General features: G+C 57.7%; 6 protein-coding genes across 6 annotated transcripts; 2 read left to right on the top strand and 4 right to left on the bottom strand.

Moving 5' to 3' along the window:
- Positions 1–201: 201 nt before the first annotated feature.
- Positions 202–801, top strand: IUM83_18408 (DNA repair protein; the record flags this gene model as incomplete). The annotated part of the gene is made up of 1 exon (XM_067943406.1): positions 202–801. One exon carries the CDS (start codon positions 202–204, stop codon positions 799–801), a length of 600 nt encoding a protein of 199 aa, XP_067784811.1.
- A 162-nt stretch (positions 802–963) lies between these two features.
- IUM83_18409 (putative F-box protein) lies at positions 964–2,092 on the bottom strand (the record flags this gene model as incomplete). The annotated part of the gene is made up of 2 exons (XM_067943407.1): positions 964–1,901; positions 1,978–2,092. 2 exons carry the CDS (start codon positions 2,090–2,092, stop codon positions 964–966), a joined length of 1,053 nt encoding a protein of 350 aa, XP_067784810.1.
- Positions 2,093–3,309: 1,217 nt separating this feature from the next.
- IUM83_18410 (Drug/Metabolite Transporter (DMT) Superfamily) lies at positions 3,310–4,581 on the bottom strand (the record flags this gene model as incomplete). The annotated part of the gene is made up of 1 exon (XM_067943408.1): positions 3,310–4,581. The coding sequence occupies one exon, from the start codon at positions 4,579–4,581 to the stop codon at positions 3,310–3,312; it is 1,272 nt and encodes a 423-aa protein (XP_067784873.1).
- Positions 4,582–4,918: 337 nt separating this feature from the next.
- On the top strand, positions 4,919–6,760 carry IUM83_18411 (uncharacterized protein; the record flags this gene model as incomplete). Its single annotated transcript, XM_067943409.1, has 1 exon — positions 4,919–6,760. The coding sequence occupies one exon, from the start codon at positions 4,919–4,921 to the stop codon at positions 6,758–6,760; it is 1,842 nt and encodes a 613-aa protein (XP_067784863.1).
- Positions 6,761–9,315: 2,555 nt separating this feature from the next.
- IUM83_18412 (Methylmalonyl-CoA mutase) lies at positions 9,316–11,655 on the bottom strand (the record flags this gene model as incomplete). Its single annotated transcript, XM_067943410.1, has 2 exons — positions 9,316–9,615; positions 9,688–11,655. 2 exons carry the CDS (start codon positions 11,653–11,655, stop codon positions 9,316–9,318), a joined length of 2,268 nt encoding a protein of 755 aa, XP_067784864.1.
- Positions 11,656–12,134: 479 nt separating this feature from the next.
- IUM83_18413 (Methionine synthase) lies at positions 12,135–15,995 on the bottom strand (the record flags this gene model as incomplete). Its single annotated transcript, XM_067943411.1, has 1 exon — positions 12,135–15,995. The coding sequence occupies one exon, from the start codon at positions 15,993–15,995 to the stop codon at positions 12,135–12,137; it is 3,861 nt and encodes a 1,286-aa protein (XP_067784865.1).
- Positions 15,996–16,765: the final 770 nt, after the last annotated feature.

Consider the following 16,765-nt stretch of genomic DNA (forward strand, 5'->3'; position numbering starts at 1 on the left):
TAATTCCGCGTCCACCCAATTCTCCCAAAGTGTCGAATGTCGCTCCACAAAAACGTACCCATGTCACTACTACCCCGATACACTGACACACGTAAAAATCCGCGGCAAAGGACGCACTTCAGTCGCACACTGGCGCCAAGTCACTCACTGCCTCAAAATATTTGAGGCAGTGCCTCATTTAATGAGCTGCTGACCGTGGACATGGACGACCTGCCCGTGGGCCGCTGCGCCGAGTGCGGCGACGACGAGCTGTACCTGGACCGCGTCCTGCTCGAGCACTTCTCGCTGCGCGTGTGCGTGGCCTGCAGGCAGGACCAGACGCTGCGCGACGGCGCGTTCGAGCTGCTGTCCAAGGCCCGCGCCAGGGCCGAGTACGCGCTGCCGGACTCGTCCTTCGCGGGGCTGCCGCACCTGCGCAAGCCCAACCCGCGGCACGAGGCCTTCGCGCCGCTGCAGCTCTATCTGCGGCGTTCGCTGGTGCGAGAGGCCTACCGCCTCTACGGGGACGAGCAGGGGCTGCAGCGCGAGAAGCAGAAGCGCAAGAAGCGCGCGTTCCGATCCGCCGCCGGCAGGACCAAGCACCTGCTGAAGAGGCAGCACTTGGTGGCGCTGGACAGAGACGCAGACGCAGTGGCAGAGGAGAAGCAGGAGGAGAAGAAGAAGCAGAAGAAACCCGAGTACGTGCCAGTGGCAGACAGAGATCATCGCCATGCGTTTAACGAGGAGACTTTCGACGAAGAGACCAAGAGCTGGTCCAAGAAGTGCGCGTGCGGCATGCAGGTGCAGTTCGAAAAGTGGTGACGACGACGGGAACTACAGTAGATGTGTATGATAACATGATTGCAGTTTTTTTTTTTACTATTCGTACGTGGGGCGAGTTGTGGCAATAGCTCGCGGCTTGAGATAAATGAGGATGCTTGATTTTTTGTCGCTCGTAGGTGGGTGCAGGCCGCTGCTGCTGCGTCACTCCCACCGTCGAGTGCGCCCGATGAAGCCTTCGTAGCGGGCGGTCATGTACACTGCCAGCCCAGTGAGAGCCGCCATGCGCAGGTTGGGACTCATACTGTACGGCTGCGCGGCAAGTGTCGAGGTCTCTCTTGAGGACTGCACGGGTGTCCACGGCACGCCACACACGTTCACGTAGCTGAGGCAGCAGTAGTACTTTGGTCGTCGGTCCTCTTCGGCATCTTGCAGCGCTTGCGGGAGCTCGAAAGTCTGCGCCTGGTGGCGGCCGATGAGCGTGATCCGCAGCACCGTCGTCTTGCTCGCCGCCACCTTCCGCGGCAGCTCGAACTCCTGCAGCGTCATGTCGTTCTTGACCTCGTAGTCGCGCGAGGCGTAGAACGGCTTGATCGCGGTGGGGCGCATCGCCAGCGCGCGGTTCCGCCGCGCTTGCTGCATTGTCGCCAAGTCGTCGACGTCGAAGAACTCGAACCGAACTCTTTTGGGCGCGTACGTGGGGCTGCCCGGGTGCCAGAACACGCGGTACGGGACGATCTGCACGGCGCTCACGACGCACGGGCCGTTGAGCGCGTAGTCGATGAACTCGGTCGCGTTCTGGTTCGTGGACGCCGAGCTGCTCCAGTAGCACGAGTGGCCCGACGAGCAGCCGCAGCGGTGCTGGACGCGCTCGCCCAGAGCCGTCGCCTCCTGCTCCTCCTGCTGCTGCATCTCCGCCGTCTGCAGCTCACGCAGCTCCAGCCAGCAGCGCGACGACGTGAGCGTGTTCACGGGCGACTCGCTGGGCCGGTCCGCGGACGAAAAGGCCTCCACGCCGCCCAGCAGCTGCTTGTCGTCGGCCGCGGGGCGCTGCGCCAGACACGCCATCTTCTTCCACAGGTCTGCGCGGCCCAGCGCGTCGCTGCAGCTCACGTGGGGCTCCACCAGCGCCTTCCACAGCTCTGCAGGCAGGCAAAACAGCAGCGAAATGTCAATACGCGCAATGGTTCGGGGCGGAGGAAGAGGAGCTCCACGCACCGTGCTCGCACGTGAGCGCCCGCAGCGCGTGTGAACTCTGCTCGGCTGCGTGCAGTGCCGTGTGGTCCAGGAACTGCAGCACCTGCAGCTGCAGCACGGCAGGCAGCGTGTCCATTGTTGTCGCTCGGCTTCTCCCGCGTCGTTCGTCTGCGCCGCTCTTCAAGTTGGCGAATGCCAAGCAGCCGCCGTTTTTCTTGTGACGGAGTGTCGGAGGCTCCGTGCACAGTCTGGTGTTGCGTACACCAAGTGTTTCACGGCGTTCTAGTATTGGATGTTCGCACTCGCTCAGGTTTGGAGGCTAACGGACCCTTTTATGACCTGAACTGTGTACACAGCCTCTGCGATTGTCAGATGCAGTACCCAGAGAACGAACTTTTCGCAGGGTCGTCGCAGACGATTATGCTACAGAGACTTCAACATCGTGGCCCATGTACGGGCCTCCCGGCGGTCGCGTGGTAAAACCGAGTGAACGGCGCGAGCTTGGCTTTTCTCCGTGGTGGCTTACCCAACAACTTGTGAGTGAAGACCTCTGTGGCGCAAGTTGCGAGTCTCAAGTGGAGACTGTCGTAGCGATGCGAATTCCCCACGAGTGTGAACACCATTCAAACAACAAACTTACCGAACCGGAATGGTTAGCGGCGCCACACCACTGACAACACGCATTAGCTCGATAACTTTTCGTGATGGATACTTGCAAGTAAGGCCTTACTTGCGAGTCGGCAAGAGGCTAGTCGGCAAGCAAATTGCCCAGGCGAAGACCGACATCTTCAGATGTTGTAGTAGCCCTACTCAGCGATGTTTTGGAAAGTTGCCAAAACCAGGAGTACAGCTGCCAATTTTGTCAACTCACACTTGTTGCGTCATTTGGAACAACTTCAACCTACGACCTTTCGTGTTTAACGGACTTTCAGTCTGATTTTGCCGCATTGCAGGGACAGAAGCGCTAAAGCTGTCGCTCCCTCCATCTGCATGGGAGCTCTGGGGCTGAGATGTCATGCGTTCCTGTTGGGCTTACTCCGTAGCAGTGCCTCGGGGCAGCAGAAAAAAATTCGAGATACTCAAGAGCTGGACGTCCTGCAACGATCGCGCAAGCAGATTTGCCAAGTAGAATCCACCGAGAATCCTGGAGGCTGCTGCTGGGATGGGGTTGCCACCATAGATGTTCTCCGAGCAATGCGGCATAAGGCTTACGTGGTTGCACTCGACGTCAGCTTTAGTCAAGCAACGATAAATCAACACAACGAATTGCCTTAAAAACCACGCTACACAAAAGCACGAGCACTACGTGCAGAGGCACTAGTTGCGTCGTGCAGGTATGCATCAACTTCATCCTTATACGCCAAGTGCGTCGGCGCTGTTACTGCGCGAGCGAGGGCCGGATCCTTTGCCGGAGCGGTCCGTGGAGCGCTGCGGGTGATACTCGTGCTGGTTCTGCTTGGTGCCAACGTTGATGAGCACGAAGCCGGAGATGACGAGTGCCGAGGCAAGCAGCGTCACGTTCGTGGGCAGCATGCCGTGGAACCAAAAGTCGGCCACGATGGCCAGCGGGACTGTGAGCGACAGCCCGACGGTGGCCACGGTGGGCGACGTCAGCAGCACGGCACGCGCCCAGAGGTAGTCCGACAGCACGTTGTCAAAAAGCCCCTTCACGCCGATGAGGAACAGGATCTCCAGCGACAGCCCGCTCAGCGACTCGATGCCCGTGTAGTGGAAGGTCAAGACGAACGGCAGCAGACACACCATGTTGATGACGCCGATGAAGCCGAAGAACAGCGAGATGCTCACACTCTCGTCGTCCGGGATCAGGCGGCGGATGGCCGTGGTATACACGCCGTACATGAAGGCAGCAAAGAGCGCCACCAGGTCTCCGAACACGTGGTCGGTGCCGCCATCCGCGCCTTCGTCGTTGAAGATCGTCGAGATGTTGCCAGCCATGCACAGGACGACGCCCGCGAGCTTGAGCCACACGAACGGCTCCTTGAGCGCCACGACGCTCAGCAGGAACGTGAAGACCGTCGACGTGGAGCTCACGATGGTGCTGCTGGACACGCTCGTGAGGTTCAGGCTCATGTTGTACGTGAAGTTGGCGATGAACCAGAGCGGCGAGATGATGGCGCTGATGCGGAAGATGTGGCCGTAGCTGGCCTGCTTCCCCGTGCGGCGCAGGAGCTCGCTGTGGCGGAGCTTGCCGTCCGTCGGCAGGCCTCGCAGCCAGGCCCTGGTCCTCGGGAACAGCACTTGCGACGCGTACCAGAGCGGCAGGTTGACCGAGAAGAGCGAGATGCCCACGTACGTGAGGAAGAACGGCCCCTGGAAGCTCAGTTCGTGGAAGATGTACTGCACCAGCACGCTGGCGAACGTCCAGATGAGCGCCACGACCACGAGGAACGTGACGCCCAGCAGCCAGTCGAAGGTCGAGCGGCCGCGGCGCGGCTTCTGGTGCTCGCCGCTGTGGCTCGCGGCGCCTACCAGCAGCGCGTCGGAGCCCATGAGCGCGTCGCGCTCCGACGCCTCCCCGTCCGAGGAGGTGGTGGCGGTCGGCGACGTGGAGAACGCGCGCTTGGGCTCCGCGGCGGCGGCGGCGTCGAGTCCGTAGCTGCTCATGGCGAGAACGAGAGTGCCATCAATAGGTGCAGCTGACCGTCATTGCAGTGCTGAGCGAATCAGCGCCAGCCATGGGTCCAAGTCACATCCCGCAGCGTGGACCACAGCGCCGCCACATCAACGCTACACATACCACGTCGGCGCTGTCACCTGTGAAGTTGAAATGTATCCATGGGCAGAAACGGTCCTTTTGTGGAGGACCAACACGGAGCAAACGAAATGGGTCCACCCAAACGGCTCGTCTCTGACGTGAATCAGGGCGGAACAGACGCAGACGACATACAGCCAACGACGCCACTATTGATCCTTCTCGCTGGCGAGAAGCTCTTCACGAGAGATGGCTTCCTGCAGCGCCACAGGCTCCAGCGCGCCTGCAAGCACCTCCAGCAGCGTCGGCAGCAGCAGCTTGGCGCTGGCCGCACAGCCGTCCGCTGGCCAGCTCAACGTGGAGATCCTGGGCGCTCGCAACCTGCCGCCCGCCGTGCTCGGCAGCCTGCTCAAGTGGACGCCCAGCTACGCCAACCCGTACGTGGTGCTGTCGCTGGACCGCGAGCGCTTCGTGTCGGGCGTCAAGCAGCACGACCTCAACCCCAGCTGGAAGGAGACGGGCAGGCTCCGCGTGCCGCTGCCGTCCGAGACGGAGGTGCTGCAGACTGTTGGAGTCCCCGGCGGCATGAGCGCCGCGACGGCGGGCAAAGGCAAAGGCAGCAGTGGCTACGGCAAGGGCAAAGGAGGCGACGCGGTGCTGAAGAAGACGGGCGCCGCTGCGGCCGCGGAGGACGCTGCCATGGGTTACCGCCAGTACCATCCGTGCGCGCCAGAGCTCTACGTGCAGGTGTTCCATCGCTCCGACGAGAAGAAGGACGCAGCGGCGTCTGCTGCACCGGCGTCTAACTCGTCCACATCGTCGTCGTCGAACGTGTCGGCGTTGGGGCCCGACGATAAACTCATTGGCGCTGTGGTGGTGCCGCTGCTGCCGTGTCTGATGTCGAGTGCGTCGAGTACGCGTGGATGGTACCAACTGACGGATGAGGAGGCGCAGAGTGCGGGGCAACTGCAGCTCGCACTTGACTTTGATGTATCTGCTGCCTTCGATGAGTTGGAGCCACGGAAGGGAGATATCGTGAGACTTACGGGCTTTGGAGGACTCGAGTACTACTCGAAGCTGCTGCCGCCGAGCGCACGACTAGAAGTGCTGGACATCTTCCAGGACCAAGTATTCGCGCAGACGTACAGCCAGGAGGGATGGCCACTGAGCTTTGAGCTGCACCGCAATTTGGTGCATGTAGAACGCCGTCCGTCTCTCCTCCACGACGCCTCGCAGCAGCTGCAGAGCCAGGTATCACGCGTGCGCCAGCTCCGTGTGGTCACGGGTGCGCAACGCGTGTGGCGTGCTCTCCCCGACACCCCGCGCATCCAGTTTGAGAACTCGGCTGCATTTATTGCTTTTTTCGGCACCCAGGCATATTCTACGATGGCTCGCAGTGTACACGAGTTGCTGCGTGCGGGTGTGTACTCGGGCGTGCAGACTTTTGTTGCGAGTTCCATGGATGCTTACGGTCAGGTCAAACTCGAATTTGTGCGTGTATATTGGACTGCACCAAGGCGCGTGACAAGTGGACTTTTTGATGGTGGATACGATGATGACCTGGTCGATTGCGGACCGCGTACGAACCGTGGACATATCGTGCGTGCGTTCACACCTGTTGATCGCTTAGCTGTGGATTATGAAGATCACGAAGAGGAGGAAATGATGATGCGCTGGGAGACGTACGAAGATAGCGAAGAGTTTGAGGGCGATAATGAAGTTGACGAAGGCGAACCTGCCGTGCCCGAACAACTTATCTGTCCAATTACTGGGTGCCCGATGATGGACCCCGTTGTAGCTGCGGACGGACACAGCTACGAGCGCGAGGCCATCTTGCAGTGGTTTACGACGAGTGATATCTCGCCGATGACAGGCATGCACATGCCGACGACGCAAGTCTTCCCCAACTTCACTTTGCGTCAGCTCTCAGAGGAGGTGCAAGCCGCTGCAGCGCGTCGCCAGCAAGCCAAGCGACGCCGCCATCGCCGACAGAACGCGGCCGCAGCTATAAGTCAAACAACTGAGCAAGTAGCCCAAGGCAGTGAAGGCCTGGAGGACAAAGCGGCATCCAGTGAAGGAAGCCAGGAATAAGTGCACATTGAGTTACACCGCGTAAGCAAGTAGGATTTTGATATGTATGTGCCTCCGGAGGGAAGTTGGATTTATGAGGCGAAGGAATGTGAAGGCACCGCACGCAACACCAGCGCAGTATGGATGGATATTAAGCAAATGAGCAAAAGCTTCAAATAGAAGATTTCTGCAAGCCTGCTTTCTCGCCTCTCGCACAAAAATCCTTCCGATAGCAAAGGGAAATGACGCCACAGCGCAACCCCATCTGCGAGTAAATCGCAAGTTCGATGACTCCGTTCACTTTCGTCGGACGAAATCATGACAACGAAGCATTTTCGAAGTGTTTTCTGTCGTTACTACCAAAATTGGCAAGCTGGTTGATGCATCAAGCTCTATTTTCATTCGCTTGCTCTTGATAAAGAAAGCAGTTCCTCGGAATTTTTGTATCCTCCACTCGGGTCCGACCTCTTCCTCAAGATTTCTTCAACAACTTCATCAATCCATTATCATCGCCTTGAAACGCTGTTTTGAGAGTTGTTTTGGACGCCGAATTTATTGAGACCACAGGCGAACACGCCGGATGATACGCCAAAGTTCCATGGAACTTCTCACTCTTGTCTTAGCTCAAGAGAAAGCAATCGTGAGGCACATCATACATGGCGAAAGATTTGGCACGGAGACACAATTCATGATCCCTCACACCAAAAGCGCATCAGCTTCCACGAGGAGTTCTGGGCAACCACTCAAGCCGTCAAGATAGTCCGTTGGGTGGCATGGTTTAAATTGATGGTCGTCGAGGCCACCCACCCCAGTGGACAAATCGTAGTGCCGCTTTCTCTTATCGGCAACGACAACCACTTGGTCTGTCGTAGCATACTTCAGAGCAAATAAAATGTCGACACCAACTTTACCATCGTCATTCACTGTAATGCAGCCACAGGACATCCAGTCGACCTCAACTGATGAGTCTCTTTGTAGTGAATTATGTCGGGGGGTTGAAGCACCAAATCTCTATGCGCACCGAAACACGTTTGAAAGCACAAGGTTCACAGAAATGGAACGCGTTTCATCGGTCATCACCGTACCAGGCAGCAATTATAGAGTCGCCGTCGAGTGTCCAAGCAAAATCAACGCATTGATTCTCGAACAGCATATCCTAGTGCGTTCGGAACCAGCAAGCATAGCTTAAGTTTAAGAGTTAAGTTCTCATCGAACATGCCATTTAGGTGGATCGTTCAACTCGATACGGCAAACACAGCCAAGCGGACGAGCTTCTGACTATCTAAACATCTCAAATAGACGTCCATGTACCTTTCCCGGACTGCCACGAAGCATTTGTCGATGATGTTCAAACCATCTGCATGTGGGGTATCAGAATGCCAACATTTCTTCAGTTCCAACCAACCACCCAGCCAAAGGTACTCGATAACCCAACGAGGAATACCCCCCCCTCGAGATTGAACAAATTTCGACTGAACTGAGAATGTTTCAGTAATAATGGTAATTTTGCGTTACTCTGAGCACTTGATGGGAAACTGCTCCGTCACGTAATGCGGATTGTACCGGGTGCAAGCACGCCCAAATCAGTCCCCACAAACGTAGGCATTAAAACCAGACTCGCCAAGTTCGAGCACATCAATTCCCCTACGGCTTATGCACTAGTGACACATTGGCTTCTTTACGATGGGCACCAACTTTTCAATGTTTTGATAGTCATCGATACCAAGAAAGAGGTACAACGGCTCTGGCCCTTGTATTTTCTCACGAAGCTTGCGTACAACGACTCCCATGGCATGCTGCAAAGCCAACTGACCTCCATTGCACGGCAATCGCGACTCAAGCCAAAGTTGAAATGGGAGCAAGCAATTATTGTCAAGAAAGGCGCGAAACAACATTAATGAGGCTTCGATCGGCAGCATTTGCTCCACTTCTAGGGGGTAATACTCGTTGACGTACGACACGATCACAGTGGCAGTGTGGTTGGGATCCAGCTTTATCACTTCATGCAGAATGTTGCTGCCTTCTTCCACCATGCGCGTTTCCCCCAAACCTGACATACCACAGCAGACAGGAATCGGGTGAGAATGGCGATCTGGTGTTCCAGTTGTGTACGCCGCGATGGTTCTCCTATAATACTTCGCTGCTGCGTTGAATGCCTTCTCGCGACCAACCAAACGGAATTGTAAACTGTTGGGATCTAAAATGTGTGGGCGTGAAACAGTGGCATGCTTGTCTCTCATTTCACATTCCAAAACCGCGAAGAGACGATCACACGAACGAAGTTCCACTTCAGCGTCAAAGGGACCAGCAACCGAGATACGCGGGAGAGCAACCGCATCGCTGCGCGGAACTACCACCAGCATGTGAACTTGTCTCGGCACAAGTCAATGAACGCAGCATTATCTTTCCTCCAGGTGGTGGATTGTGGAATGAAAAGTTTTTCCAATGGTCTTCAGTGATTGATGCATAAGTGTACTTGCTGATGGGCTCTTGGCACATACAACTGAAAGTTTCTGCAAGCAATGCACCCGCCCCGTATATTACGTAGATTGGTTCTGGTGTCTCCTTCGCAACGCCTACAAGCCCTTGGCAGCGTTTTCTTCAGATTTCTTGATAATAGCACGTAGAGTCTCGCGGGCGCTCACGGGGAGGCGCGTTCCCGGACCGAAGATGGCGCCGACGCCTGCGTCGTATAGGAATTGGTAGTCCTTTGGCGGGATAACACCACCGCAGATCACCAGAATGTGCTCTGCATTTTCCTTCTTCAGCGCTTCAACAAGCGCCGGCACGAGCGTATTATGACCTGCTGCCAACGAGCTCACCCCAATGCAGTGCACATCTGCGTCCACAGCTTGACGAGCCGTCTCTTCCGGTGTCTATAATACAAAGAAGACCAAAAATGTGTAAGTTCACTCGTCAAACGATAAAAAAACTGAGCTACGACGTACCGAAAAAAGAGGTCCCACATCAACATCAAAACCCATGTCCGAGTATCCCGATGCAATGACCTTGGCACCACGGTCATGGCCGTCCTGGCCCATTTTGGCGATTAGCATACGAGGACGACGACCGAAGCGCTCTGCAAAGTCGTCAATCTCCTTGACAACTTCGTTGTATTCAGCTTCAGCCTCGTCGTTGTGCTTGTACTCGTTACGGTACGCGCCCGACACGACGGAGCTCTTCGGAATATGCCGACCCCAAACGACTTCAAGCGCCTCTGAAATCTCACCCACCGTGCAGCGAGCACGCGCCGCATTAACAGATAGCTTCAGAAGGTTCATTGGGTGTTTGCCAGGGCCCGTGCTTTCCGTGAGCGCTGCGGAATCACGCAGCTTCTGCAAGCATGCTTGGGCCGCAGCCTCGTCACGGTTGGCCTTAGTGTCCTTGATGCGCGCGATCTGTTTCTTGCGCACCGTCGTGTTATCAATCGTGAGCACATCCACCGTGTCTGGGTTCTCCACCACATACTTATTCACACCGACGATAGTTTCCTCACGCGAGTCCACACGGGCTTGCTTCTTCGTGGCGCTCTCTTCGATCCGCAGTTTCGCCATACCAGACTCGATTGCCTTAGCCATTCCACCCATCTCCTCCACTTCGTTAATGACAGCCAAGGCTGCATCGTACAATTCCTGCGTTAGAGTCTCCATGAGGTACGAGCCACCCCACGGGTCAGCCACACGCGGGATACCGGTCTCCTCTTGCAGCACTAGCTGCGTGTTACGCGCCAAGCGAGCGCTGAACTCTGTAGGCAGACCCAGTGCCTCGTCCAGAGCGTTCGTGTGGAGACTCTGAGTCCCGCCCATGACGGCAGCCATGGCCTCCACTGTCGTCCGCATGATATTGTTGTACGGATCCTGTTCAGTCAGCGAGTAGCCCGACGTCTGGCAGTGCGTCCGCAGCAGCAGACTCTTGACGTTCTTCGGCTCGAACTTGTCCTTCATCAAGTTGGCCCAGAGCTTCCTCGCCGCGCGCAGCTTGGCCACTTCCATGTAAAAGTTCATGCCGATCGCGAAGAAGAAGGACAGTCTCGGGGCCACGGCGTCCACGTCCAGGCCGGCCGCCTGCGCCGCCCTCACGTACTCGATGCCATCGGCGATCGTGAAGGCGAGCTCGAGCCGCGCGTCGGCGCCCGCCTCCTGCATGTGGTACCCGGAGATGGAGATGGAGTTGTACTTGGGCATGTACTCGGACGTGTAGCCGAAGATGTCCTGGATGATGCGCATGCTGGGCGAGGGCGGGTAGATGAAGGTGTTGCGCACCATGAACTCCTTCAGGATGTCGTTCTGGATGGTGCCCGACAGCAGCTTCTGGTCCACGCCCTGCTCCTCGGCCGTGACGATGTACATGGCCAGGATGGGCAGCACGGCGCCGTTCATGGTCATGGACACCGACATCTTGTCCAGCGGGATGCCGTCGAACAGCACCTTCATGTCTGCGATCGAGTCGATGGGCACGCCCGCCATGCCCACGTCGCCGTGGACGCGCGGGTGGTCCGAGTCGTAGCCGCGATGCGTGGCCAGGTCGAAGGCCACGCTCAGGCCCTGCTGGCCAGCGGCCAGGTTCTTGCGGTAGAAGGCGTTCGACTCCTCGGCCGTGCTGAAGCCCGCGTACTGCCGCACGGTCCAGGGCTTGGCCGTGTACATGGAGGCGTAGGGCCCGCGCGTGAACGGGAAGGTGCCGGGCGCCTGCGCCAGCTCCAGCTGCTCCAGGTCGCCGCACGTGTACAGCGGCTTGATGGGGATGCCCTCGGGCGTCTTCCACAGCAGGTGCGCGGTCGGATCCTTCCCCTTGAGCTCCTTGGTGGCCATCGCCAGCCACTGCGCCGGGTACGCCGACGCGTCCAGCTTGGTGCTCAGTGCACGCAGCAGCGGCAGGCGACGGGCGGCGCCGGGGCCCACGGAGCAGCGCCACATGTGCGGAGAGAGTCTGCGAGCCTTCGTGCCCTTGTTGCTCTCTTGCCTTGACCACCGGAGATTGCGGACTGACGGGCAATCTGGCGGGGCGGTTCAAGGAGGACAGAGACGCGGCGAGAAAACACAAGAACAACTTCAAGTTGAAGAAAAGATCGGGCGGAGGGCACAAAAATGAAAGGCAGTCGACACGGAACGCAATGCGGTACTGTAGGTGAATGGTGGATGCAATGCTAGTGTCGTGTTGACACAGTTACTACTGACGTCCTGTCGGTGGCGTCCGTGGTCGTCTGGACTTGGCCATTCACTCAAGAAGCTCAACTGAGCGAATAGCTCCGTGCACAATGTGCACGCAGGAATGGCAACGGAGCAGGCAGGCCTAGTTTGCAGGGGTTGCCCGCCTCTCCGTTGGCATTTCTATCGTCTCGATGACCAGTCCACGGACGAACCGAAGGGTGCACCCGTAGCTGAGAACACCTGGCCTAGGCCGAGCGGTCGTAGCCGAGGATCGGCGCTAGCCAGCGCTCGGTCTCCTCGAGCGTCTGGCCCTTGCGCTTGGCGTACTCCACGACCTGGTCCTTGCCGATCTTGCCCACGGCGAAGTACTGCGAGTCCGGGTGCGCAAAGCACAGCGCGCTGACGGCCGAACCGGGCAGCATCATGTAGCTGTCCGTGAGGCTCAGCCCGATCAGCTCGTCCGCCTTCAGCAGGTCCCACAGAGCGCGCTTCTCCGTGTGGTCGGGCTGCGACGGGTAGCCGGGGGCAGGACGGATGCCATCGTACTTGACCTTCAGCAGGTCCTCCTTCTCCAGAACCTCGTCGGCCGCGTAGCCCCAGTCCTTCACACGCATCTCACGGTGAATATACTCGGCGAAAGCCTCGGCAAGACGGTCACCGATGGCCTGGGACATGATCTTGTTGAAATCGTCGTGGTCGGCTTCGAACTTGGCCGCCATCTCCTCCACGCCAAACACTCCGACGGCGAAGCCACCGATGTAGTCCTGACCACCGACGTTCTTCGGCGCGATGAAGTCCGCCAACGACATGTACGGGTCGCTGGTCTCCTTCTCGGCCTGCTGACGCAGCATGCAAAACTTCGAGATCTCTTGTTTCGGGTTTTTCGGGTCGCACACGATCACGTCTTCGCCCTCGCGGTAAGCAGGGAAGATGCCAGACACGCCGCGCACACGAAGCAACTTCTTGTCAATTATCTCCTGCAGCAGCTTCTGCGCTTCGTCGAACACCTTCCGAGCCTCAGCGCCGACCGTCTCATCATCGAAAATCTTCGGGTAACCACGATTTGGGTAGCGACCGCGCAACTCCCAGGTCTGGAAGAACGGGTTCCAGTCAATGAACGGCACCAGATCTTCAAGAGGCAAGTCCTCGATGACGTGCAGACCCACGCGGTTGATCTTCTGGAACGGAGGCTTGGCCGTGTAGTCGATCTCGTAGCTCTTGGCCTTGGCATCGCCGAAGCAGATGAGCTTGATGTCATCCAGAGACGCGTAGTAGTCCTCACGCATCTCTTCGTACTCTTCCATGACCTCTTCCACAAACTCATCGCGTTCCTCGTCCTGGCGAAGCAAGTTGCCGACCACAACCACACTGCGAGAAGCATCCAACACGTGCATCACGGGGTGCTCGGGAGTCGAGTAGTGAGGAGCGATCTTAACGGCTGCGTGCATTTTTGAGGTGGTGGCACCACCAACAATCAGAGGAACCTTCAAGCCTGCCTTGTTCATCTCGCGAGCAACGTACACCATCTCATCCAAAGAGGGGGTAATCAGACCTGACAGACCGATCACGTCGACGTTGTGCTCTTTGGCAGCAGCCAGGATGTCCTCGCACGGAACCATAACACCCAGGTCGATGATCTTGTAGTTATTGCAACCAAGCACCACACCCACAATGTTCTTGCCGATATCGTGGACATCTCCCTTCACGGTGGCAATCAGCACCTTGCCAGCGTACTGCGAGTCCTCGTCCTCTTCTTCATTCTCGATACCGTTGGCAGCGTTTGCGAGTCGACGCTGGTTCTTTTCTTCCTCCATGAACGGAAGCAAGTAGGCCACAGCCTTCTTCATGACACGAGCGGACTTGATGACCTGCGGCAAAAACATCTTGCCTGATCCGAAAAGCTGACCCACGACGTTCATACCATCCATGAGCGGGCCTTCAATCACATCAAGCGGCTTCTCGGCAACCTTGCGCATTTCCTCCACATCCTGGTCAATGAACTCCGAAATGCCCTTTACTAAAGCGTGAGTGAGTCTCTCAGCAATGGGCTTGGTGCGCCACTCCTGCTTGTTACCACCACCAGCCACGGCACCGCCCTTCTTCGCTGCATCGGCTTTCTCCTTCTCGATCAGCGAGCGGTCCAAAAGCGCCTCAGTGGCGTCCGGGTGGCGGTTTAGCACCACATCCTCGACCAGCTTCAACAGATCCTTCGGAATGTCGTCGTAAACTTCCAGCATGGCGGCATTCACGATACCCATGTCCATCCCGGCCTTGACAGCGTGATAAAGGAATACACTGTGGATAGCCTCACGGATGACGTTCACGCCTCGGAAACCGAACGATAGGTTGGACACACCGCCACTGATTTTACAGTAAGGGTTCTGCTCCTTAATGATGCGGCATGCATTGATGAAGTCCACACCATAGTTGTTGTGCTCCTCCATACCCGTGGCGACAGTCAGGATGTTCGGGTCGAAAATGATGTCTTCCGGTGGGAAGCCCACCTCGTTCACCAAAATGTCGTAGGAGCGTTTGCAAATGCGCACCTTCTCGGCTTCTGTGGCAGCCTGACCTTCCTCGTCGAAGGCCATCACCACAACGGCAGCACCGTGGCTCTTAACGATACGAGCGTGCTCCATGAAAAGTTCCTTGCCGACCTTGAGCGAGATACTGTTCACAATACACTTGCCCTGCACGCACTTCAGTCCAGCCTCCACAATGTGGAACTTAGACGAGTCGACCATAAACGGAACCTTGGCAACGTCGGGCTCAGTCACGGCGATCTTCAGGAACCGCTCCATGGCGGCCACACCGTCGAGCATACCATCATCGACGTTCACATCGATGACCATGGCACCATCCTCAACCTGCTGGCGCGCGACGTCCATAGCTGTACCGTAGTCGCCCTTCATGATCAGACGCTTGAAGCGCAGCGAGCCGGAGATGTTGCATCGCTCTCCGACGTTCAAGAAGCTGAAACGCTCCTTGGTAACAATCATGTCCTCGAGACCCGAGAGCCACATGAACGGCTCCTTGAGCTCAGGAAGCGGGCGCGGCTCGTACCTGGCAGCCATGTTGGCAATAGCCTCAATGTGCTGAGGCGTGGTGCCGCAGCATCCACCCATCATATTAATCAGGCGGTCCTTGGAGAACTCCTCGCAATACTCGGCCATCATGGCGGGGGTGTCATCGTAGCCACCCATGGCATTCGGCAGACCGGCGTTCGCGTACACCGACACGAAGCACTCGGCCACGTTCGACAGGCGCTGCAAGAACGGCTTCATCTGGTTGGCGCCCAGCGCACAGTTGAGCCCGATGCAGAACGGCTTCGAGTGGCGCAGACTGACGTAGAAGGCCTCGGTCGTCTGGCCCGAGAGCGTGCGTCCGCTCATGTCCACGATCGTGCCGGAGATGAACAGCGGCAGCTTCTTGCCCGTGGCCTCCTGGTACTTGTTGATGGCGAACACGGCGGCCTTGGCGTTCAGCGTGTCGAAGATGGTCTCGACCAGCAGCACGTCGCTGCCGCCGTCCACCAGGCCCTCCACCTGCGTGTAGTAGGCGTCCACGAGCTCGTCGAACGTGACGTTGCGGAAGCCCGGGTCCTCCACGTTGGGGGAGATGGACAGCGTGCGGTTCGTGGGGCCGATGGAGCCGGCCACGAAGCGCGGGCGCAGCGGGTCCAGCGCCGTGACCTCGTCGGCGGCCTCGCGCGCCAGGCGGGCCGACTCGAAGTTGAGCTCGTAGACCAGGTGCTCCATCTGGTAGTCGGCCTGGGCGATGGTGGTGCCCGAGAAGGTGTTGGTGCCGATGAGCTGCGCCTGGCCGACCTGCATGTACTGCTTGTGGATGTCCTTGATGACCTGCGGCTGCGTGATGGACAGCAGGTCGTTGTTGCCCTTGACGAGGCACGGCGAGTCCCGGAAGCGCTCGCCGCGGAAGTCCTCCTCCGAGAACTTGTGCGTCTGGATCATGGTGCCCATGCCGCCGTCGAAGATGAGCGTGCGCTGCTTCATGAGCGCCGTCAGGTACGCGAAGAGGTCGCTCTCGCCGCGCACGAACGGCCGCTGCAGCAGCGCCACCTCCTCCAAGCTCACGTCGCTCCTCATGGCTGGCCGATGACGACGAGGAGCTCCTGTGGACGCGACTGGAGGACTGCGAGACTGCAGCGAGTGGTGCAGAAGGGGCGGCAGAGGTCATTGGCCGACGTGCGCCACACGACTTTTCGGCGCAGTCGGTCTCAGCAGCAAGACCTACTGCTACCGATGAGTGCAGTATAGTTCGTCACTACTTGTACATGTACATGTACACGGTGTTTGCTTGGTCCAAGCCTTGATACCTATGCGTTGGAGTCCAAGGCATAGGTATCGTCGAGGACGGGAACTGGGGCTCACAGCGGTCCGCAGGCTGGAGTTCTATAACTACATGTACATGTATTCGCTCAAGCAAAGACGGTGTATACATGTAGCTATTTGCTGCGCCGTCTTCGTTGACAGAGCGCACTCGATGAGGTCCGATGGGTTTCGATGGGTACTCCCCAGACGCGTCCAGTGGGAAACCCGCCGTACCATAGTCTGTCACCAGGGGCAACCACATTCAGCTGTACACACGGTCAGGTACTGGTATCTATCGCCAAGTTGGCACTTGGCTGGGTGCCAACTTGACAATCACCGGTGCCAATGCGACATTGGCACTTCATGAACACGTAGTACATGTACACGTCATGTACGCGTCAGACAAATACTCCAACTGCAGTACACGTATTAATACATCTCCATCCTTGGAAGTCACAGCAGTGGTGCGTGCGAACGATCTGCTTCCATGTTCAGTGTGCCAATACTGTACTGTAGCAGTCGGTGCCCAAAGGCCCTCCAAGCTC

This window comes from Phytophthora cinnamomi (assembly GCF_018691715.1).
Source record: "Phytophthora cinnamomi strain GKB4 chromosome Unknown Contig84, whole genome shotgun sequence".
In the NCBI taxonomy this organism is placed as follows: Eukaryota; Oomycota; class Peronosporomycetes; order Peronosporales; family Peronosporaceae; genus Phytophthora; species Phytophthora cinnamomi.